Genomic DNA, 24,460 nt, shown 5'->3' on the forward strand with positions numbered 1-24,460 from the left:
ACTGGCAAGGCTGTACTGCTGAGGAAGCGTGAGAGGCTACAGTCTTAATGCACTGCATTACTGTCTGGACACTGCTTCAAAGAAGAGCTGATGACCAGGAGCTTGCAGGAAGGGCACAGAAGATACAGCTGTCACAGCATATTCTGTTGCATCTTGTACTCCAAAGCTGCCTTAGTTCTACTGCAGGAAGTATTAGGAGAAACCATGGGAAGCATGAGGAGAAAGCAACAGAAAAGCTAGAAGGTTTGTACCTTGGCAATGGCAGAAATGGTATCTTAATGAGCTAAGCCTGTAGTTCATGAACAACTGGCACAATGGCGGCAAGGTCGGGATCATGCTTATTTTAATTCTTCTTTCTAAGTGTGTACCAGATATGTGAGAACCCCCCACCACCCCAACCCAGGCCTTCACAGTGCAGACACAACTGCTATGCTGCTGTGATCCCTCAACCCATCCACTCAGGCACAGGATCACATGGGCTCAACTTTAACGTGGGCTGTATCCCACATGGGGCACTTTCTTCCACTCAGTGCTCAACCTGAAATATTGGGCAAAAGCAGGAGTCATGGTGTGGCAGTTCCTCTGCTTTCTTTTATCACAGATTTTGGAGCTCCTCCATCCCTTTCTGAGGAACCATCTCTGATTGTGGGGACAGAAGGTAAGACAAACCAGGAGGACATGATCCAGTCCTTCCATGGCTATCATCAGGCTGTGGAAGGTGCCTTGTTTTGGCTAGTAGTGGGGGTGGCTCTCTAGGCAGTCGACTAGGAAGCAGTCTCTCTGTGGGATGGTGTCAGGATGCAGCATGTACCATGTCAAGATTCTGTCTTATCCTTCCAGAAGGGACTTCTCAAGACATGTCCTGGCTTCAAGCTACTACTAACAAGCCATCCTCCTTCTGGCAGTTGGGTATGTCACCCCACAAGACAAAATATTACATCTTCCCAGCTTCAGCTTGCTCCTTTGGCTGCCTGGATCCCCCATTCTAATGAATATAGTGGGAGGTGGAGGGAATGGAGCCATGTTCGAGTCTGAGGGCCCTTGTTAGCACAGGCTGCTATAGTTTTGCATTCTCACTCCACATGATGCTCAGCCCTTCCTTCCTCATTTTAATTTGAGAGATGCTGTCCCTGTCTCTGCCTTCCACCAGAGCCTTCCAGCTGCCTCCCTGGCTGAAAAAAAGCCCTCATCCTCCACGCACCCAGCCACAGGCAACTGCCAGTTCCTCTTTATAGCTGGATATATGATCTCCACTGATTATCATCCTCCTTCCTGTCTTTGCTTACATCCCCTCTCTCCCACACAAAACCCACAACTTCCTGATCCACTGTTTGTGTCACACAGGGACTTACTGCCTACCTCAACTACAGACAGCACTGTAGTCAGCCAAAGCTCGCTCCTCTGCAAAAGGAAATGAGGAAGTCAATTACACACATATGCACACACACACAGAACAGTGCACAATGTCTTTTCCCAGCCAGAGAGCTAGGAACCCAGCTTCCAACTCCAGAGTAGGAGGGAATCTGCAACTCACCTGGCTGGTAGTAATCGTAGATTTTGACAATGGCTGGTTTCAGATTCTTCATCTGAATTACTTGTTCCAGTTGCAGAACGAAAGTCTGAGATTCATCATTGAGCTTGTGGAGATGGAAAGAAATTATCAAGGAAGGGGAGAAAGAAGTCATTGCTTCTTTGCCTTCCCTAGCTTGAATGTTTTCCTGCACTAAATCTCTCTAATCCATCAGAGATTCTGGATTTTAGAAATGGAGTATGTGTGTGGAATAGCAAATGCTAACCTATGGCTCTTTCCCCATGCCTAGCCCAGCCTTAGGCTTCTCACACAGCTAATTGTCCTCTGGCTTCTCGCTCTCACTGTGCCAAACCAAATGCTTTTTTTTTCTGCTTACCTTCTCCAGATAAATGTAGACCACATCAGCTTTCACTTCTACTTTCTCAACAATGGTTCTGTGCTCCAGCTGGGATAGGAAACAATAACATGAGGAAATTTGTGAACACTTTCCTTAGGGCTTCCTGACCTGAGGGACCCACTGTTTTATTGAAGGGATGGTATGGAGCTGGACTCTGTGTGGAACTGTCTTTCTCACACATATGGGTTTTAGTGGTTATACCTTTAGTAATCCTTTCTGGACATCCCTTGCAAGCATCTCAGGGATGAACTATGTTGTCCCTACTCAGTTAGAGGAATCTCCCACTCTGGGGACAAAAGGCTGCATGAATAACACAAAGGACCGATGCACTGGTCAGCAAACAGGTGCAGGTACCAGTAAAAATTCTTGTTATGTCATCCCACTTACTGCTGCTTACTCTTAAAGACCTGCCTGGGAGCTGTGCTAATAATTCATCTTTCAGTTTTACAGCTTATTGGGAAAAAAATATATTTTTCGCTAGAACTAGAGTCTTTGTAAGAAATCTTGTCTTAGAATTTCTGGCAAACAAATCCTGGTGTTTAGCACAACCAGCAACACATTTTGTTCCTATCCCAAGGCAGAATACTGCCAATGGGAAAAGCTGAACTACCTCCGATCTCCCATAGCCTGGCCAGGCACATGTGGAAATGAGAGGGTTTGATTCAGTTACAACAGAAAAGGCCCCCTACTAATTTAGTTACCTCATGGCCCGAAATGAACAGTTCCCAACAGGAGCAAGCAGGTGGGATCCATTCACCACAGCCACTTTTTCTTTTTATTCCGGTCCTTACCAACATCCTAGATCCAGGAGCCAGGGCAAATCCAGACAGCAGGGAGACCTCAACTATCACCATGTTGGATGTGACTCTGCTCCCAATGTAGCTGAAGAAGGAGAAACAGACAGAGGGTCTGACTCTGTGAAAACAGTGTCCTCTCAGCCCCTCTTCCCTCCACCACCATACCCTGCGAGTTAGGTAGCCCATCCAGGACCGAGGACATGGCAGCCACTGCTCCCTCTTGCAGCAGGTAGCCAGCACCTTCCTTCCCCACCCCTTCCACCTAGCAAACTGACTCTCTGTCCTCTCCACCCCAAGTACCAGGTCCCTCCATTGCATCCCTGTGGCTTTCCCAGCTGCTGTCCCCAAGCATAGTAGGTCTTGCTAGAGGAGGAAACAACCCTTGGAGTCACCTGGCAAGGATGCGGATGATGAGGACACGTGCATTGGCCTGGCTACAGTTGGTCAGCTCTGTGTTGACACGCAGAGTGAAGGTTATAGCAGCCCGTGAGGGAGGCTCATTGTACCTCAGGACTGTCTGCAGGGCAGGAAAGGGCAAAAAGCCAGGAGGGGAAAAGACAGGCCAGGCATGATCTCATGCAGCGAGAAGAGGCAGAGTTTTCCACCTCTCCTCTCTCCCATGCTCATCCCACCACCTCACCTGAGCAAAGACACAGCTGCTGCCATAAGCCTGCACCAGGAACTGCCCCGGGACCTCTGTCAGTGCCGCCTGCTGCACCAGCAGCCGTTTCTGGCGAGTGACTTGGAAAGCCTTCCCAAAGCCCTTCTGGGACTTCACCCTCACAAATGCCTGACCTGATGTGCTGAACGTCCTTGCTGCATATTTTGCTAAGGCTTGCAAGGCAGCGACTGTGTCCTAGAGAGGGAGAGGCAGTCACTCCTTTCAGCATCAGCTCTAGTGAAGCTGATTTGGAGCAGGAAGACCTCAAGAGGACTTGCCCTGCTAACCTCGGATGCAAAAGTACAGGAGGGAGCTACTTGTTACCTGGGTGGAAGCAAAACCCCCATAGGCATTCTGCTGCCGTGTCAACCAAGCCACAATACCAGCTGCAGTTGTCATGTCACCTGCATGCACCAGTGGCTTAGAGAGGTATGCCAGGAGCACATAGGCTGTCAACTCAATGTCCACTGACTGAGTACCAGGCCAGAAGTCTGTGGAAGCCGGAGAGCTTGGCTTGGGGCTCCAGTGGATTTGTCCTCCTGCAGAAGGAAAGGAGCATGCAGGCTATCTGGAGAGGACATAATTAGGAGTTCACAGGAAACAAAACCTAGAATGCTTTCAGGGCTCCTTCAGCTCTTTCCCTGTACTAAGGCCAGGATTGCTTTCTTCAGTTTATTCTCCAGGCTTTCATCTGGTTGTAGCTTACAGATTTCTACCTCCTCCCTCGAGGGGATCTTTAAATCCTCCAGGCTGAGGATAATTCACTCTCACAGCCTGTGAAATAACTTACTGTATTTTCATTTACACAGTGCAGTTACTGCACAAATACAAGGAATATGTACAAATACATATGTCATTTTTAACAGTTCTAGTTGGGCATACATTACTCCAGATGTGAGGTGAACGAGAAGAACCCCAACCAACAGCCAGCACCTGATTTTATGGCCTGTTCCTCCAGTTTGTACAGCAGCTCCTGGGTTGTCTCATAGTCTCCAGCCAGGGCAAAGGCATAGGCCAGCAGAGCTTCTGTGTAGATGTTAGTGATGTTGTGAACTGCTTGCTGCAGGCAGCGGAGGGTACTCTGCATCAGCTTACCCTGCATTGGGAGAAGAGACACACACCAAACTGACAGGGGCAAAACAGGGGGCAGGGAAGCTCATTCCAAGGAGCCAGAATATGTCTTCGTGATACAGCTCTAGAGAAACCCATTAAATTACACACTATCTTGAGAAAATAAGCACTGCAGCCCCAGTGTGCACTGGGAGCCATAGCCACCAAACACTGTTGCACCGTGCGAGTTTTGCAGCACTGTCTCTTTTAAGGAATGACTTTACAGCCCATCCAAACATCATCTCCCTCCCAGCAGCTCCCTACGTGTTCGTGGCCTGGAGAATGCCACCATTATGAGCTGACATATCCCCATAGCAGTGCCCAGGCGTGGGAGCATAGGCGAGAGCAGGAGGGAGCGTGCTTACCTTCAGCGGCTGACCCAGCTCAAGCAGTGCTGCAGTGACATACGCCCCCAGAGAGATTTCATCATCCATGCTGCCCTGTGAAGGGAATGCACCTTTCACTCTCTAAGTGGTGTTTGGAGGGTGCAGGCAGTGACTCCCCAGAAGGAAAAGCATTCCTTTCATGTTCCCCGCACCATACACTGCTTTCTTTAAGGCTGGTTGCATGGGTTGCAGGTGTGACTCTCCAGGATCCTTTGGGATCTCACAACATATGTGCAGCCATTCCCCAGCTGTGCTGCCTGACTTGTCACTATTTACCTTTAGGGAGGAGTGAAAGAGGCTCCCTTTGGTGACAAAGCAGCCACTGGGGAGCTGGTTTTGCTCTAGCCAGCGTAAGGCATCCTGGATATTCTTGTCCTCTACGTAGATGTATTTTCTGGCTTGGCTGAAACTCTTGACTACAAAAGCTGTTAGCCTGGGAAGAGGATGAGTTGTGAGAGAAACACAAAAAAGGCAAAAAGAAAGTCAAAGGCCTCCTGGTGCTTGTCCCTGAAGTTAACACTGAGATAGTGGGGTGCCAAAAAGGAGTCATTTTCATACAGAAAGGCAAGATAAAAGTGGAAATTCTCCATGGGACCCAAGTGGCTCCTCTCCCTCACTCTGGCTCCATAAAGGTACTACTCATGTACTACTGCTTTACCCAGTCTTTTCACAGGTAAAAAACCTCTTACTCCCTCTACTTTTACCTGTTGCACTTCATGTTCCTCAAATACCTAAAGACAATCTTAAATTCCCCATTTTCTTCCTCTCTTCCTTTCTCTGTTTCTCCCAGCCCAGACACCACAGGGTCAAGCTGGGCCAGTGTAGCTCCTTCCAACTCTCCCAAGCAACACCTTCCCTGGGAAGATGATTTTTTATTGCTCTTCCCTGATCTACCTCCAGTCAGTATGTAGTCCTCTTGGCTGCTGGGACACCACTAGCAGTACATGGTGTTGTCTGTGGGACAACAGCAGGGCCATAGAGACAAAAAGCAAGTGCCTGCCCCCGGGACCATATCTTTGTTGTTCCACGTTCCCAGCAGAAACTCTGCTGCCCTAACTCACTGCTTTTTCAAGTGGCTCAAGTATCTCAATCTGGCTTGCTGCCAGGGAGCTCCTGGGGTCTCCATCCAAAAGAAGGAACACACATCTTATCAGCTTTCCCAGGCACATTAGCTGCTCTGGCTCAGACAGGAAAAATCAGGAGTGAGAGAGACTTGCAGTGCTTACCAAGTGTTCCCTTCTTCACCCTGCTGCCCAAAGACACTGTAGGACCCATCTCTGCGCCTATAAAGAAGCTGTGTCTGGTACCCTGGGGAGATAGGAACAGTAATTAATACAGCACAGTAACACAGAGGGACCAACGTTGACAGAGTGAGTGCAAGGGCAAGAGCTATTGGTAGGCTGGACATGAGAGAAGGAAGGCATAGGAGCAAGGTGAGTCTGCTGTACTTGCCATTGTGCAGGAATCCTGTTGCTCTCTCCTTGATCTCAGGGGTCAGCTGCCTCGTCTTCTCCAGGTACTGCAGTATATATACAATGGGGGCAAACAGCACCATGTTCTGCTCCCCACAGCCAAGGGGCATCTTCACCAGACGGTCCAGGTTCTGCAGTGCCATCCCCATGAGGTCACCTATGCAAGGGTGTAAGAAACAAAGCAAGTGTAAGTGTGATTTGAAGTGCTTCTCAGACACGCAGTGGATAATAGTGCTTTATCTCAGCACAGGAGGAAAACACTGGAGAAAAGAAAAAAAAGGAGTAAACAACATAGTGCAGAACAGAGAGTGGTGACTGTTTTGCCTCTTCCCAGTCTGGCATTGTGATGCAGGGTGACCACACTGTGGAGTCCCTGAGGAACTTTGCCTTATCAGCTTTTGCAGTCTGAAGAGCTTCAGCCATAACAAGTAATATTTGTAAAAGGCTATGAGCAGAGCTACAGTTGCTCAGTGTGTCACACAGACAGATAAATATAAAAGCACTTAGGGAAAAGTTGAAATGTTTCTGGTCTTTAGCCAGACCTGTTCTACCTGGCCATATGTCAAGCATCAAAATGTCAGTAAGTCAGAAGGGGCGCTAGCCAGATGATATGACGGTATCCCTATGTCCTCCAGCCAGTCAGAAAAGCCTTGTATTTGCTTTCCTCCTTTGGGGCTCTGTTGCATAACATCGATGGCTACTTATGTCAGGTGGCTTCAAACCAGTTCTGGCATGCGGGCAAATGAGCCCAGGCAAAGTGTATTGAATGGTAGGTATGTCTGGTCCCAGTAGCCTCTCCAAAGTGTTGTTTTGCAACTTATTAATGCTGAGAAGGATTTCTTCTCTCCAAGAGCTTCTCTTGTAGCAGTGAAACTTAAGAGGGAGACAAGAAGGTTGTGAGCTTTTGCTGATTGTATCTACACAGAACTAGCCAAGGTCCCAAAGTCCCAGTAAAAATAATGGCTTAGAGTCTCTGCTCCAAAGTCCTAACTAGAAAAATAAGGAGTATCCTCTTCTGCAGATTACTTTTTCCATGAAAGTCTAAGTGCTAATCCAAAAATCTGAAAGCCTTGTGTTGGCAAACCTTGCAGAGAATAGAAACACAGCATCCTCTCTTTTGAGCAGTTTCATGTCAAATGGATCGCATGACACCATCACCAAGTTAAACCTTGCTCATCTATAACAGCTGTCAGTGAGCCCACAGTAGAAATCACTTACCTGAGATGGAAATGAAAGCCCTGGCAGATCCCTTTACTACATTATCAGGGAAGTGAAGGGACACAGGTTCTTCAGCCATGTTTCCTGATAACAACAGGATAAAGATGTAGCATGAAAAACCAAGCCAAATGCATCTAACCAGAGGGACAAGACTGGCACAGATAAATGGGACACTGCCCACATCCTGCTTACACAGACTGCTCCCTAGTCTGTCCCAGTCATCACACCAAGCTGCATTGCCTGTAAACTTTTCAATTAGAAGAGTTGTGAGAGCTGCTGGCCAGGCTGAGAGCTCACCAAGCTTCACAATTCAATTCACTGTGCTTCACAAGCTTCACAAAAAAAATCACAGTTGGTCATTACTCAGCAGGGGGACATCCTGGAGAGACTTGCAATGCTGCAGGGACAGGGTGGAAGGGTTGGAGCAGCTCTGACTGGTGACTATCAAGCCCCAGGAATGTCCAGGGGCTACAGTGTGGGAAGGTGACTACAGAGCAGGATTTTGTCATCTATATTTAGTGGCAAACTCAGTAGGACAGCAATGTGGAGGTAGTATTTATTGTTCTTTCCTGTCTAATAGGAAGTGAAACTTCGTATATGAAAAATCATTTGAAAACACTCTTTCATCAGACATCCCACAGTTTGGGCCTGCTCTCAGATCCAATTATTTCAGGCTGCAGGACCCATTCAGGCTGTCCACATACCTCCTCTCGGGCACAGAAGGGAGCTGTAAGTCTTCTCCACTAACACACCTTCTGGCTGCCAGGGTAGGAACATGAACATGGGACAGAAGAAACAAGATCACACATAAAATTCTCAAACAGTAGGAAAATTTCAGAGCAAGTTCAGTGGTTAGTCCCCAGGCTGTCAGGGACTCCATCCTCCTCACCTTTGAAGCTGCCTGCTTCACTGCTCAAGCGAGCAAGAGCAAGCCTGAGGGACAGGGCTCTCTGGTCAGTGAGCACGTACAAAAGCTCATGTACAATGGGTAATTGAGCAGGGAAAGGTACAGAAAGAAACACAGACATGGTGTATGAATGCAATTCAAGAATGAGTACTGCAAGAAGGGAATAGGCTTGGCTAGGTCCTGGGGGGACACGGCAAACTGAGCCACAGCCTTGGTAAGCTAACACTGGCCAAAAAATGAGGAGAGAAAACCATTTAGCCCAGCTGAGCCTCCCTTCCCCCAGGGGCAGGGATACTCAGAGAGAGAAGCAAGCCTGCTCTCATACTGACCTGGACCAGCAAGTGTTTGACCAGCATATGCTTCCGCCTCATGGTAGCTGGCAAGGGCTTCCTACCCCCACACCGTGGCATGGTGTCCAGAACCTCTATCCTCACTGTGATATTCAGAGTCCCTAGCAAATAAAATGAACAGAGGTTGTTTCTTTTACCTATGGCAAATGGTGTCAACTTGCTTTACCTGATAGTGGTCTGAGATGCTTCGGATGGCTCGTCTTCATAGCCAGGTGAGACAGCCAGTACTGATGGCTTGTCATCTCGAAGCATGAGGGAACTAGGTAGTGCCTCACCAACAGTGACTTCAGTGCACTGAAAGGTGCACTGAAGGTCCAGCAGCCCCTTGGACCCCAGTGTCCCCTTCCCATTGTATATGGAGCACAGCACCAGCAATACAAGGTTCCCTCACTGACATCCATGCAGCCCCTTCCTCCCCAGCTGGTCCTACAGCTGTCCCGTCAAGAGTTCTCCATGCCACTCATTCAGTTCCTGCCCTCTCTGATAAGCCTGTCTGAGAAAAGAGAAATAAAGCAGACACAATGGGTCGCATGCTTGAACTACTAAGAACAAACTTTGGGATCCAGAGAAGGCAAGGCTCTGCCAGCTTCTCTTGACCTCCCACTCTCTTTCACTTCAGTTTTAGGGTTCCCCATCATGGCTCCCTTTTTTGCTGCCATACCGAGCTGGACTGCTGTCACATTCCACATGAAGGTCTTGGACTCCTCTGCACACAGACACTCCTTATCCCTGCAGGTCCAGCATGGCTCCACCTGGAAGCCTGAGGATTTAGCCAGGATCACGTGGATCTGAGTGAATGACAGATGCAGGAGAGTGACTGGGTAACTCAGGAGAGATGGCTTGGCACAATGCCTTCTAGAACTGGAGGGCATGGTAAGTCAGTCCTACACAGTGTTACCTGTGGCACAGGTACTCACCTGTATGCACTGCTGCAGGTAGTTGAAAACAGTAGCTTTCAGCATAAAGGTCTCTCCTTGGATGACAGAATATGGCAGTGTCACATCCACAAAGAAGGGCTGGACTGTTCTGAGGCTTGTGGTCGGGGCAAGGCCAAATCCCCTCCCAGCCAAGCAGAATGTCTTGACTCTCCACTCTGTGGCAGCAGCAGGCACTGTGACTGGAACACTCCTGTTGCCATTGGAGCTGAGAGGAAGAGAGCACTTGCATGGAGAAATTCATCCCACTCTGCTGCAATGGGGAGGGCTCGTGGCCCTGGATGAGGGAGGCTGCCGAGGTCCTCATGCTCAGATCAACCTCTGCTGTATTACGAATTACTTCTGCTGCAGTGGCTTTGCGGCAAGGCAGCTCTCAGCAGTTTATTCCCTAAAGCCACAGACCCTCTTTAAATGCCATCAGTAATGGCTTTATACCCTTCTCCTGAAGAAGACACTGCCCAAGTATTCCAGTTCTGTACACTTAGTCAACAGCATGATGTCAGTCAATAGCATGATGTTCTGGAAAGCAGCAATGCCACATCCTCCTGAGGATCTAAGCACTGTGGCAACAAGGGCTACAAAGTTAGCTGGTGTGCCCAGCAAATTAAGAAGTTAGTAGAGTGTACCCCAATGTGTGAAGAGATGATACTCGGTGGTTTGGTCTTGAAGTGTATTGCTGTTCTCTAAACCTGTGTAGACTTCAGTTCTGCACCACAAAGTCTACTAGTCCTTCAGTTTGATGCACTGCAAATGTAGGGAAGAGCCACAAAATTCACATGTAGGCCTCTCTTTGCACCTATAGCTGGGCTTTTGCACCAGTGCAATTTAGTCAAGATTCAATAACAAAGGGATCATCCTTCTGTCCATTTGTAAAGTCTGGCATCACTTACCCAACAGAGAACAGATTCCAGATCCAAGTTTCAGGGAAATAGTGAAGTCTTCCATGGGTTGTAAATTGGGATTGTTCCTTAGTGATTCTTTCGTCTTCCGTAGAACGTCCCCCTGAAAGAAAGAACAAGCAGTCCCACCAGACTGGGAGACAGGAACCTTGCCAATGACAGACAGTCTAGCACTGAGGCAAGAGGCCAAGCAAAAAGTAAGAGAGATTTGGGAGGAGTCTGTCAGATGAAAACAGAAGGGTGTGGGCTGATTTGGTGGGAGAGGGAAAACAGGAAGGGAAAAGAGACTGGTAACAGGAGAACCAGGTTGCAGTGAGCGGGTTGCAAGTATCCCAAGACTTGGTTAGACAAAGTCCCTTGCTGACCTGACCAGAATTGGTGCTAAAGAGACTAGGAACCTTCAGAAAGCCATTTTAACTAGGGACCTTCAGAAAGCCATTTTAACCAATGCTTCTGTAGTTCTGTGAATAACAATACTGTTTTGTTTGCCTGCAGAAAACTCACAGCCCTCTGCAAGCAATGGTTTAAATATCAGCAGACGTGTGAGTCAGTTTATGATTATCTAGTGCAAACTGAGGCATAGGGGAAGTGGCTCCCTGCAGCCAGAAGCTGAGACAGAAGCCAGGTCTCAGCATAGCCTGTAGGGTAGTCACTAGGAAACAGATCCTGGCCCATGCTTGGGTTTATCTGTGCCAGGAAAGGGAATGCCATCCTTTAATGTCAGGGAACATCCAGGTAGTGACTTTCTTCAGAGCCCTTTTGATAGGGACTGGGTTATTCCTGACAAGGATGGTGGACAGGTCACCTAGGCTGTGACAGCAGCACCTGTTACTCCTCAGAGAGCCAATTTCCACCACCAGCAAACCCCAGAGATCAGAGGGCTCTTCCATCTGGGTGACCTCATGTCAAAGATAGGCTGAAAGTGCAGCTCACCCATGGTCAGCTTCCTATCCGCCCGATGAAAGCACTGGGTCGGCTTCTTGATTACAAGGTTTGAGAAGATTTTCAGCCCCATGTTCTGTTGGAAAAGAAGGAGGGCAGGGGAAGCAGAAAAGTGTCTGTGAGTGGGAAAGAGCAGCCACTGCTCTTCAGAACTACTCTGAGAACCATCAGGGACAGGACAGCCCAGTGCTCAGGCGGCCCAAAGCAGCACTGGCCCAAGCAGACAAAATACTTAGAGAGGAAGGGGGTCTGGAAAAGGCAAGGCCCTCTCAGACTGCTTGGAGAGAAAGAAAGCTTAGACACTTATAATTTCAATAGCTCTGGGAAAAGTCACAAAGTGATTACCCGGAAGATGTTAAAGATGTCAGGCTGAAAAGAATACTGTGGTTTCCCTTGTAGCAGAGATGACGTGGACTGGGGCTGAACACAATTATCTGAATGCTCTTCTACTTGGGCAGGATATCCACGTCGGTAGGCAGAAGGGAACAAACCATAGACCTAGGGAAACTCACAGGCAGGGAAGAATTGGGCAAGGAGCAGATACCTCCAGGTGCTTCGCTCCACCCACCCCCAGCATACCCCTGTTACTGCCCATCTCCCATCTCAAGACAGACCTTGCTTTCTCCTCCACACAAAACCTCCTCATCCATTAGCCTCTGGCTCCCCTTGCCATAGCCACTGCCTGCCTCCCCCCCTGCCTCCTGGGTTTTTTTGTGGTTGCACAGACACTCACCATTTGGCTTGTCAGCCCACTCTCTGGTCTCATGAAGAACATGTTTTCATTCACTGCCTGTACCGCACACAGGGAGCCAGGGGCTGCCTGCAGTTGCAGCTGCACTGTTGACCCTGGGTGGGCTTCTTTAGCTGGGAACCCTACCTTGACCTTGAGCAACAAATCAGGAAAGGAAATATGAAAAAGAGAGAAAGTGGAGTGAGGAGACTGACAGACAGATGGCACAGACAGAAAGGAGGAGATCAGGTGGAGTCTTCCCTGCTCAGCCACTGCTATGAACAGAAGTCACTGCTGAAGCTTTCCTGGTCCCTGGGCACTGTGCTGCAGCCATCCCCTTCCTCTCCGTCATTCTCTCTTTGAAGGATCTGAGGGTCTCCTTCCCTCAGGCCTGCTGATTCCTGCTTGTCAGCTCTCCCCCAGCCGCAGGAGTGAGTCTCACCTGGTTTTCAAAGCACAAGGCAACATCAAAACGGATGCTGTCAGCTGTTACCCCTCCATTGGGGAAGATGGCATACACCACTAAGGAAGGTGATGGGGTGAAGTCAGCAGTGAAGGTCAAAGGGATGGAGAAGGAGCCCTTCAACACTGAGGAAGGAAAGGCAAAGTGTTTTCATCACAGCCCCACTGAGACCTGCCCTCCTTAATTTTTCCTGCTTTATAATCCCACAACACCAAACCAATTCCTGCTGCTGCTCTGTCTGCCCTCTCCCTCCATTCTCTGACCTCATGTGCTCCATCTTCCCACAGGTCCTCCCAGTCTCTCTTCCCATCATTGATTCCCTCATTCTGTCTTTTCAGCCTCTTCCAGCTGACACAATTGCTTCCTCAGCCTCCCTCTGTCCTGTTCGCTGACTGCTCAGGACTTATAGATAACAGGGAATTTGGAAGAAACTCTGGCAACTCTCACTGTATGACCTAGAAACCCACCAGACACAAATGTTTCCTTTTGTCTCGCTGCCACAGACTTACTGTTCAGCTTCCCGACCTGGACACTCCTCTGGCCCCTGACAACAATTCCAGCTTTCCCAGTGACCTGTGGGAGGAGGGACAAAGGATGAGTAGACTACTGTTTGCCACCAAAGTGCGGTCACACTCGCCCATGTGCATCTTGCTCTCCTAAGCAACCTCAGAAATAAACTGTTGGTCCAATCCAACCCCACACCTCAGGTCCAGCAGATTTGCAGACATCACAGTGTGGGAAGAGAAGCTTTAACACATGACATTCTGGTCTGGTCTGTCCAGTTAGAACTATGGATGGGTAGTAGGTTCACTGGAGATAAGTGAGAGACAGCTAAGGTATTTCCACTCTAGATAGGTCTGCAAACCAGACCAAAAGCCATTTCCACCGAGCAGCTGTTTGATAACCAGAGTGAAAAAGTGATCCCCCATCCAGTTTTAAAGGGAGGTGAGTTTGACAGCAGACTCTGCACAACACTTCCCACTGCAACCTTGGCAGAGGCTAAGCAGGCAATGGGCTGCAAAGGTAGAAGCCTCCTCCCATCCACGGAGGTGACTGAAGCTCTGATACCAGGATCACACTGTGGCCAGGCTGAGCTGTACTGTGTGTAGTGATCACTCAGTTCTCCAACAACAAGCTTTTCCTGTCATCCCTCCAGGGATGATCTTCACCATTTCACTGGGGTCTGGTCCCATCAGTGCAACCTTTTTCCCCATAATTCTCTACTACCCTTACTCACATAATATGCAAAACCTATACGGCTGGTGTCTTCTCCCATGTCATCCCGATTGAGTGTGAATGTCACCTGGACATTCTGCTTCAGCCCACAAGGCAGTGTTTCTGGGAGTGGATGTATGTCCAGGAAGCTCTTGGTTGTGACATAGAAGGGCTGCAGGTGATGGTAAGCGTTTGTATAACGGAAGTCACTTTTTCGAGGTGTATGCGTGAGATCCTCCAGTGTGAACCTTCCCTGAGAGGGGACCAGAGACACACAGAAATCAAGAGTTTCATGCTTCAGTGCCTTGTTAGGATGTCATCAGGTCGGTTTAGGAAAGGCTGTGGCTTGGTGCCTTCCTACTGGCTTTGCACAGGCAGAGCTGTGTGGGTAGCCCAGGCCTGAGCTGGCAGTGGGGCTGCAGGGCAGGAGTGGGGAGCACTGGCAGAGCTCAAGGATCTCACTTTCCTGTATGCAGAGGTGAGATTTACCTCCAAAGAGATGGATGAGCTGTTCCAGGCAGTTGTGTCCAGGTTGAATGATGCTATTCCACTGCCATCTGTGATGTATGTTTTGATAAATCGACGCCTCATGAACTTTATCACAAGATAAACTTTTCTGTTTTTCATACCATTTCCATAGTGATCCTGAAGCTTAATCTGGTGACAAAAGGGTGAGGCAGAAAAGCCAAAGTCAGATATTTCTTCCAATGCCATACCCAAAACCTTCCTCCCTCTGACAAACATAGAGCCTCCTGTGTAGGCAGCCTTAACTTCAGTTTAGCCCCAAGAAGACAGGAGACCTATACTCTAAAGCTAAGCTGAGAGTGATTAAAATCTGTCTGCTCCAAAAGGTGTGCGTGGCTAGAGCATGAGGAGCTCATCTCCTAGCCAACAGCTGAGACATCCCTGCTGAAACAACACTCATCACTCTCAACAGAAGCTGGAGGTGTAAACACATCAGGGAACCTGAAATGCAGAAACTGGAGCCACACTGTCAAGTGATGTGACACACTGCAAGGTAAAGTACTCTGTCTGAGGAATAGAAAATTGTTTGGGTCAGCAAATTTTACTAAGCACTAAATTCCTTAGCAAATGATGGGGAGGGAAGAAGGAAGGGAAAAAAAATCACCTTCCCCCTGTAGGGTACTCCAGGGATGTAATATGCATTTGGTGTCTCAAATACTGCCCTTGCAGCTGTCCTGGAGATGATGATTTGGTGGGATGTGTTGATCTGTAGCCCTGTTGGAACATAGAGTACAAGGGAAGCAGGATCAGTATTGGAGATGACTACCACACCCTCCTTTAATCTCACTTTGTTATTCCCAGCCTTGCTAAGTAGAGTGTCTCAAACTTCCTGACACCAGCACCCTTCAAGGTTTGGAGGCTGTTCCTGTGGCAGCTCCTTCTTTAGTCAAGATGCATCCAAGTCCCATGTGGTTATCTGCATGGGCACATCGAGTTCCTTAGGCAGGACCGCTCTCTGTGTCCTGTGATGGTCCCAGTACCAGGTGGAGGAGAGAGAGAGGTGTGCCCACTCTGACCCTCACATCCCCTGAATGGTCCCTCTCACCCTTGCATCTTCTCTGCTGAGCCTCTGGGTACCTGTGCCCATCTCCAGGAGAGAGGCTTCTGCATAGAGCTTGCTGTCTTCCTCGCTTGGAGCCAGGTTGAAGACCAACGTGCTTACAGAAGGGGTGAAGCACCCCTTGCTTACGGTCTGCAATAGGAAGTGGTAGATATTATTTGGGGCTTGGGAGAAGGGAAGAAGTCAGAAGTACAAGGTATTAGTCATTCTGTCATAACTGTTGACTGCAACAAGTAATAATGCAGGCTCATGTATAGATAGCTATGGTTCACATTTTAAAGTCTGTATTTTATATTTTATATGCATGAATACATGTAATTCATACTGTAGAAATATAAACAAAACATGCATCACAGTTTTATCAAAGTTACAATGTTGGCAACTTTCAGGCTTTAGTAGAAAACTGAAGACTACACTAACTGGATCACAGAGAAAATATATGAGTATTTTATTAGATCTAGCTAGAAAAACTGCAGAATCAAATGAAAATTCAAAGTAACAAATAATTTCCAGAGCTAGAAGATTACATCTATTGTAACAAGTCGTAAAGCATGAAATGTTTTCAACCATATCTGTATAAGGAAAGAGCCCAGCTGTTAAATACTTTGCTAGGAATGGAAAAATGTAATAAGAAAAATATAAAAAATATCCAATATATAAATCTGTAAAAGGAGAAAATAAAGTATAAAAGCCACTGTGTGATTTGGCTATGGAATTAATCACGTCTCCACCATACGTTAGTCTCCTTGTGCAGCTCCAGGATAGGTTCACCTTCACATGGTAATTTTGCACCTGAGAAAGCTCTATTAATTGTTGTTTCTTACACTGCACCAAATTCTGGCAGGTTTTGCTTCTTTCCAGAAAAGAACAGAAGTCTAAATCTTCCATGAAATTCCTCTTTTCTAGTCCCTATCATTAATAAGCAAAGTTACACAGAAGAACTTCTGGGGGTAAAGGCTTCTCAGTTGGTCTGGGCAACAATAATTGCATTAACTGAACAAAACCAGTTACTTCTTAGTCTACATATACATTACAGAGGTTGCCAAACCTTCCCTACACATCAGTTCATTCTGTTCACTCAGCCCTTGACACTTAGTCCTATGTGGTGCTCCTTCACTACCCATGTATCTTCCAGGATTTTACTCACCGGACCGCTGTATTCCCTACAGATGTCCTTGCTGGCATTTTGAGGACGCCTCCTTGCCTTCTGGCACAAAGTCACTCGCATTATCCCTCGCACTGCTTTCCCATAGCTGTACCTGCAGGGAGAACAACAGAGGAGCTGCTGAGCAGAAGCACTGGGTGTTTTGCTGAGCTCATTGCTCCACCCAGGTGGCCCTCCTAATGAAGGTCTTAGTGCAGCTGGTAAACAGGAATGCATAAATGAAAATAGAGCACATTGTGTACTTGAGGAGTGCACTAGCACAGTCCTGCATCCAACAGAGGCAGAAACAAAGCACAGACAGGAAAGTACCCACATTCTCTGAAGCTCTCCCACTTCTGCGTGCTTGCTGTCCTGAAATTGCAAGCAGACACAGAGAGTTGACCTGAGCTGATATTGTCCCCATAGCATGGAGCAGCACCCAGTGGAGACATTAGCTCAGGTGTGAAAGCAGCAGAAACCTATATCCTTGCAGACAGCAACAGCAACTGCATGGTATGGTAGTAATAGTCCCAATACAGAGTGGCCTCAGATCTGCCTCACTATGGGCTTATCTCATGAGCTGGACTCTTGTTCCCGTCATCAAACCTGCTCTGCTGTTTTTGCAAAGAACAGCAGGAGTGTGCCCTTGTCAGTACAGACATTTCCCCTGCTGCCTTTCCCTGCTTCAGCTCCTCTCTGGCTTTCCCTTTGGAGCAATGCTCCTGACAGTATCAGTAACAGGAAGACATCTATGACTCACCCTGAGGACGCAGAGTGCTGTAATGTTTTCTACTAGAGCTTAATTTGGTCTAATTTTAAATGTCCTGGTTAAAGAGAAATGACATTGGATCAGCAGCGAAGAGACACGAAAAGCCTCTGGACAGCCCAGGCCCAAATATAAATGATCTCACTGCTCTATATCTGACTACAAAGTGCTTTCCATAGCACCCTCCTTCCTCCTTTGTGCTTATACCATCTGAGGTCATGCCTTCCTTCACACTCTTCACTTTTTTCTAGTGACTAGAGAAACCCGTCTGCTACTTCTAAGAAGGTAATAAGTTCAGCAGCTAGTAAGTGAGAAGGAACAGCATAACCTTCTAAAGAAACATCAGTTCTTGCTCCTTTACCTCAGCAGATCAGTCCCATATCAGATATGCATTTTTCCCCACATAAGGTCTTTCAAGGCTGGACACACAGAGCTAGGGTGTCACTTGCTTAGGACAAGTCTTCCTATAGCTGGATGGTCTCTCACAAGTGTGGCTCATGTACCTCTTCCCCAAGGAAGAACTTATTAATTTGACTCTTGCACTATTTGGGATTCTTCCAAAGGAACAACTGTGTTTGTCCCTTCTTCAGCCACTTCTCCTTGATGCATTCAAGAGACAGGAGACATACAGAAGGAGAGAGACAGTTCTGATGAGCTCTTTCCTTTCCCATGGGCATCTTGCTTACCTGCCACACACACGTAGTGGGAAAGTTTTATCTGAAGCATAAATCTGAGCTGGTCCCTCGAAGAAAACATCAAACTTTTGCAGCACTGGAACAAAACCCACAGAGTTATTCCCTCAAAGGCAACAGACTACCCAGACATGGGATCACAAAAGGGAAGAGTGTGTTAATGTAAGGCTGGAGTCCCATGGAGGCACATGTTCATGAGGTAAAAGAAAGAACTAGTTAAAAACAGGGAAACTAAAGAAAGAATCCCCCTTCCCCCCCCCCCCCAATATGTGAACAGACTCGCAGAGGTCTTTAGTGTGTTCTCACTCTGTGCCAGTCTAGTTGCTAGCAGATACCTTCTCCAGGAATCTCCAGCACAATCTCCCTTGTGTTCATTTCTGATATTGCCTGTGGTATACTCTATAGATTTGTCTTTAATCCTAGCTCTCAGACAGTAAATCTTAGTTTACAATGTTTGGCTCTATGTTGTTATGTAGATAGAAACAAGCAACTTTTTCCATCCCATTCTTTCTTCACCATACTCCATCTTACCATATTCCTCCACCTGAAAGGTACTGGACACTTTTGGGTTCACCACACTGATGGTGTAAGTCCCCAGAGAGAGTACAGCAGCTAACTGGAAAGAGAGATCTGCAATGCCTTGTTTTGGTCTCACATCCAGCCACTGGCTAATGCGGTTTTGGTTTGGGTCCTGGAGTCCAAGGGAAGAAAGAGAAGGCAGCCATCAGCAACACCTGCTATTCTCTACCCAGAGCCTACTGGATTCAAAGGCATTTACTTGACTCAGTAAGACAGCAGCCTAGGTATTATCCATACTGAAGTACCTTTCCTCATAACATCTGAGGAGTCTGAAACACCCACCTGGACTTCCACCATGGAGTACTGCAAAGAAAACAGACAGCGATGTCGGAAACTGGCATGACATAGCAACCTCCATGTAAACTTATCTTTCCCGCCTACCCTGTGTGCTGCAACAACACTGCCAGTCCCAAATATTACAATACAAGGAGCTTGATCCTACCAAAACCGGGAGAATGGTTTTGAAATAGTAAGGAGAGTATGTAACATAAAGAACTGTGCTATTCTTTGGATTTGTTTTTTGATCCCTGAATTTTTAAGATACAGTTTGATAGATACTCTGCAATTGTGAAAGCTAGAATTTACTATTGATAAAGGAAAAAAGTAGAGACACTCACAAATACCATCATTCCAAGCTCACAAGTATTAAAAGGCATAAGTTTTGTTACATAAATTCCAAGAATTAGCAAAACTTCATCACCTATAGGAAGAATACATCCCACATTTTCTTGTAAAATCCCTGGCCTAGGAGGTAAGGCTTGGAGATATGAATTACTGCTGACTGCAGTTGACTGTTAACAGGGAGGGACAAAGAAGGACATACTTCAGCACTTCTAGGGCTATTAATTCTCTGTTTGTTCTTAGATCATTGCAGCTACCACCTAGGAGGCAGGAGTGGTGAAAAACATGTGATTTGGAAGCACAGGGCATAAAGAGGCAGGAGCAGGGGCTTGGGAAAGTAATTAGTCTATAAACAGATAGCCACGGTGTGGCCGCATGGCACATGTAATTAACATTATTTATCATTCTAAGCTTTCATGCAGGTTATCATAGGCAGCTCTGTTTTCACTGAAACAAAAAAAAAAATATGCAAGTTAACTATTTTCATAACTTGTCTCTAATGTCAATGCTAAAACAAAGCATGCTGGTAAACAGTACCTGTGTTATCTCCAACCCATCTAATTTACAAACTACATATTATAGCATTAATGCTGCAGTGCAGTCAAGCCTCATAACAGCTTTGGTTAAACATGACCTCTTTTGAGTTTTCATTATAGCATTATTAACAGCTATAATGCTGATTTACTTATATTCACATATAGGCATCAAATATTTACAGTCAAATCCAGAACCAGTTGTAGGTATGGAAGCAAATATATTGTTTACTCTATTATCTAATATAAGAGATATAACTGATATGTTGGGAGGAGAAAGGAATGTGTGATCCTAGGCCCTCACCAATAGCCCAAAAAAAAAAAAAAAAAAGGAAATTAAGTCAGAAATAAAGAGGCTGGAAGGATCTCTCCCTTTATTTCAGTTTAGAGGGATTTGATCCAACTCACTGCCCACGTGCACCCTTCAGTATTTATCTGTCATGGCATGAATTCCTGTTGGCTCTTCTTAGATTGCTTGAGGACAGAGGAGTGTGAAATAGCTATAGCTGCTGGGTGCAGGTATAATTGCTTACCATAAAAAGATGCTAGTCTTTCAGTTTCCAGGCTAGCACATATGCAAGTCTCTGGCGACTTCTCACTCTCTTGACATGGAGAGAATGAGCTGCTGCCAGCGGCAAGTCAGTATAATTCAGTTACACTCTTTTCTCTAATTTCTTTTTTAATGATCACTTCATGCTTATCTTTTTCCATGTCAATTATTTTTTCTTAAAATTTGCAGATGTGTCACAGCTTGCTTCAGACCCTCCTGCCACCCTCAGGTGCAACACACTCCACAAAGTGCCGAGCTTTCCAGAGCTGGAAGAGGGGAGCTTCAGGTCCCGCCAAGCCTCTACACAACTTGTCTGGTGCCCACAGCCAGCAGCCCTTGAATGTCTCTAGAAGCCCTGCCTGACTTCTTGGCTGGCAGGGGTGGGGGGAAGCAGGCGCATGCAGCTCTCAGGCTGCCCTGTACTAATGCAGCTCGCAAGGTGTGCTGGCACACTCCCCAAATACCATTAGAAGCGCCAGCCCTTCTGTGAGATGCCAGCAGCCACCCTGTGAGAATGACAGCACAGCCACCGGCAAACAGCCAGTTTAGTTTAGTAGAGGGTTGGCACTGGCTGCACTGGGTGCTGCAGATATTGGTACTGTCTCAGCCTCCGTGGTGTGGGGCTGGCAGAGGAGGCAGAACTGACAGAGGGAGCCCAGAATCTTCCTCATCTTCACTTAGACAGGCTTTACCTTGCTGTTAACTGGAGCAAAATCTTCAGTCAAAGTCACAATCCGGAATTTCACTGAAGGAAGAAAAATGAGAAGAGCATATTATACAGACAGAGCATGTTTGGGAATGGACTTGCCCTGCATTTGCCTCACCCTGAAATCACAGCTCCCTGCACAGCCCTACACCTGCCCTGCAGCCCCCCTTAACCCTTGCTCAGCCCTGCTCACCACCTCTTCCCCTTACACACATGGCAGCAGCACAGCAGCCAGCCTCACAATTTAGGGTCTTTCCCATGGGCTACACCTGGAGTTACTCTTATGTTTCCCTGTCATCACTGTGAGCAGACCAGTCCTACCTGGCCCTGAGCAAAAAGAACATGTTCAGTTCCAGTTCTCTCTCACCCCTAAAATGTGGTGCACAGATACATCACTCCAGAAGGCAGCAGATAGCTTCCCTGTCCATCCCCATGGAGGCCATATGGCACAAAGCACTCAGCACGCCACTCACAGGAAATTGGGAACAAAGTCCAGGCAGGTCAAGGCAAGGGAACTGTTGGGGTGTTCCACGTAGTGCCCACCTGTCTGTCCTGGGTTATAGACGGATTTATCCATCTGGATGAAGGTGCCTGTGCCAGCCCTGCGGATCAGGACATGCTTCTCTTCATTTACACTGACGTAGTGGCCATTAGAGATGTGCAGGTGGACAGTGCCCACCTCCTGGTTGCTTGCAGGTTGTGGGACCTAGGACAGAAAAAAGGAGCCACCAGGTTAGCAGGCAGTAGGAGAGGACAAGATTGCATGACAGCTGTGCTCTTCTGCTCTCTCCTGCTGTGCTGTGAGGCCAGCCCCTTCTCTGTCTTACTCTGAAGGCCAGTACAGGGTGTCCCCTCAGGGGCTGAGGACTGTGAAGCACAGGGGACAATGCCTTTGCACTGGGGACAGATCTTGGACAAGAGGAAAATGAAGCCTGTTCTGGCACAGAAATTCTGTCTGCCTCTTCACAGGGCCACTGTTAGGGCCTTGCATGGACCAAGATGGAGAAGACTTAACCCAAGAGAAAAAAAAATCTATGTTGATGAGAAATCTGTTTCCTAGAGTGCGTGGGTCACAGAGGCTGAAATCCACTCTTATTCATCAGCGCAAATCAATAAAATAAGGTTAATGAGTTTGTCAGATCAGACAGACTTGTGCCGAGTTTCTGTGCATACCCTCCCATGTCTTTTCTAGGCCTACAGCACATATTCTAGCCCTTAAAGAGAAGCTTGGAGGGAAGCAGATGTGAGGGGAGGCTGGCTGAGATGAAAGCTCTGTCACTTCCTGCATCACAATTCACAAACCACACTCTGTGTCAGTGCTTCCTTCTCAGAGGAGAGAATGAGCTGCACAGCTGTCATTTGGGGGCTTCTAAGCACCTCCATCCTCCTCAGTCCTTTGGTGATACCCAGCAGGAACAGTATCATGTAGGCAGACAAAGGCAGACAAAGGTGTCTCTGCTCTCACTAAACATTCTCCCTGACTCTGCATTCACTCCTTTCCATGCCCTCTTTCCTCCTGCCATCCTCCATTCTCTGTTTCTCTGGTAAGAGGAGTCATGAGCCAAAAAAGCACACTAGGAACTGCCAGCTAGAGATCCCTGCCAAGAATGGTCCTGACCTGAAATTTGGAGCACTCAAAGATCCAGTTGTTTCTCCGGACAACCTTGCGGTAGAGGCTGAGGTTGCCAGATGGATGCACAAGAGTTAAGGCCACACGAATAGGCTTCACCACCCCACGGAGGTCCACGCACACCCTCTGGGAAGAGGGATAGGGCAGTGCAGCTGGAATGACGACCAAGTACCTCCTGCAGTGGGGAAAGAAGACATCATATCGTGGGAGTAGTCTCACCCACTCTTGGCACTAATAGTCTTTGATATGAGGAAGTAGGAGGGTTTACCACCTCTCTGGAGACAGGAGGCGTTGCTCTGCTGGAGTGAGAGAGACAGATTAACAATGAGAGTGTGAACTTCTCACAGGGGTGATGGAAGCTGTATAGTTGATTTCAGATCAATATAAGATAAATGCTTTCAGGTGACTTCAGGTCACACTAATGTATGCATGGTTTTAGAGGATGCTACAGTAGTGCAGAGAAACATATACTGTAAAGATCATCTCTGCTTCTGCAAAGGGTGTTCTTAGGTGTTCCCAGTACATATGGAAAATGCAACAGTCCAGACCCTCAACAGAAAAGGATTCACTCTTTTTGCTTTGAGATGGCTCCTTGGCAGCAGACTGGTTCCTGCTTAATAATCCCTAGCCCTGCAGCCCTTTACTTTATCCAACACCTTTTCCTTCAGCCTGCCTCACACTGCAGTCCCTCCCTCCTCTTGTCCACACTGCCAGTCCTCACCTAGTTCTTGCACTGCAGAGATATCCATAAGAGAGGTTCCCACCTTCAGGTGGATCCTGGGTTCATAACAAGGCTTGTGGCATGCTGCGTACCACTCCATGTCTATCCCTTCCCAGAGATGACTCGCAGAGTCCCACACTCTCTCCCTGCTATCCTGGCCCCTCCCTCAGCATCACAACTATCTATCACCAGATTTTTAAATGGCACTTACGGTTGTGCCACTATCCCCAGGGTGTAGAGCAGGCAGCTCAGGAGGAAGGGAGTCCACATTTTCACAGGAGACCCCCAGAAAGGTGGATATTTCTGGAGGGGTGGTCAAGGAGAGAAGATAGATTTGCAGCTTCTTTCCTTCCAAGGTCTCCAGGCCACCTGTTGTTGCCGTTTCTCCCAGGCAGCAGATAAGAAGCACCAAAGTTTCCTTCCTTCTGCCACATTCCTGTGTTTATAGTGCTGCAGGCACAGGGTTGTACCATTCAGCATGTTCCCCAGCCAATCCAAGTCTTTTTGGACTCCAGCCTTTCTGCTCTCACACTGCCCTTTGGATGGACCAGCATCATTCAGATAAATTTGCTTTTTATTTTATTAAGCAGCAGCCTGTTTCGTGTTCACTGCACTGACCCTGCTCCGTGTGCCAGTTGCAGCCCCAGTCCCATTGTTTTGCCTCCAACTGGATTGTCCCATGACCCCTTGGCATGTGCGCTCAGCTGGAGCTCACAGTGAACTCTTGTGGTCATACTGTCCCCAAGCTTTCTAAGTCTGTAGCTCCCAAGGTAGGTCTCTGTCTTGAACTGGAGACCAGGCTTTGTACAAAATAAGTATATACGCATAGTTCTCTGCTCCTGTGCAGAGCACTGCCTTACCCAGGAGAAGATCACAGAAAGCAGACAGAGCTGGAGTCCTCACCTTATCTCTGCCCTACA

At 47.6% G+C, this 24,460-nt stretch overlaps 1 protein-coding gene across 2 annotated transcripts; it reads right to left on the reverse strand.

The window, feature by feature from the left end:
* Positions 1-1,360: 1,360 nt before the first annotated feature.
* LOC104485671 (alpha-2-macroglobulin-like protein 1) lies at positions 1,361-23,810 on the reverse strand. 2 transcript variants are annotated; one of them, XM_010128093.2, is made up of 35 exons: positions 23,752-23,810; positions 22,808-22,994; positions 21,733-21,895; positions 21,176-21,228; positions 19,062-19,082; positions 18,732-18,891; positions 18,195-18,279; positions 16,746-16,857; positions 15,616-15,730; positions 15,143-15,252; positions 14,503-14,670; positions 14,036-14,266; positions 13,308-13,371; positions 12,778-12,923; positions 12,339-12,488; positions 11,951-12,103; positions 11,597-11,681; positions 10,655-10,766; positions 9,747-9,972; positions 9,491-9,617; positions 8,809-8,930; positions 8,277-8,331; positions 7,573-7,656; positions 6,335-6,511; positions 6,109-6,190; positions 5,159-5,315; positions 4,862-4,936; positions 4,320-4,482; positions 3,711-3,925; positions 3,366-3,581; positions 3,118-3,242; positions 2,720-2,810; positions 1,908-1,976; positions 1,535-1,637; positions 1,361-1,401 (listed from the first exon to the last, which is right to left on the reverse strand). In XM_010128093.2, exons 1-35 carry the CDS (start codon positions 23,808-23,810, stop codon positions 1,361-1,363), a joined length of 4,302 nt encoding a protein of 1,433 aa, XP_010126395.2. The 2 variants fall into 2 exon arrangements, with proteins under 2 accessions (XP_010126395.2, XP_086621282.1); XM_086765156.1 differs by having other exon boundaries at positions 13,266-13,371.
* Between the last annotated feature and the right edge of the window lie 650 nt (positions 23,811-24,460).

Source organism: Chlamydotis macqueenii, chromosome 1 (genome assembly GCF_036417535.1).
Source record: "Chlamydotis macqueenii isolate bChlMac1 chromosome 1, bChlMac1.mat, whole genome shotgun sequence".
In the NCBI taxonomy this organism is placed as follows: Eukaryota; Metazoa; Chordata; class Aves; order Otidiformes; family Otididae; genus Chlamydotis; species Chlamydotis macqueenii.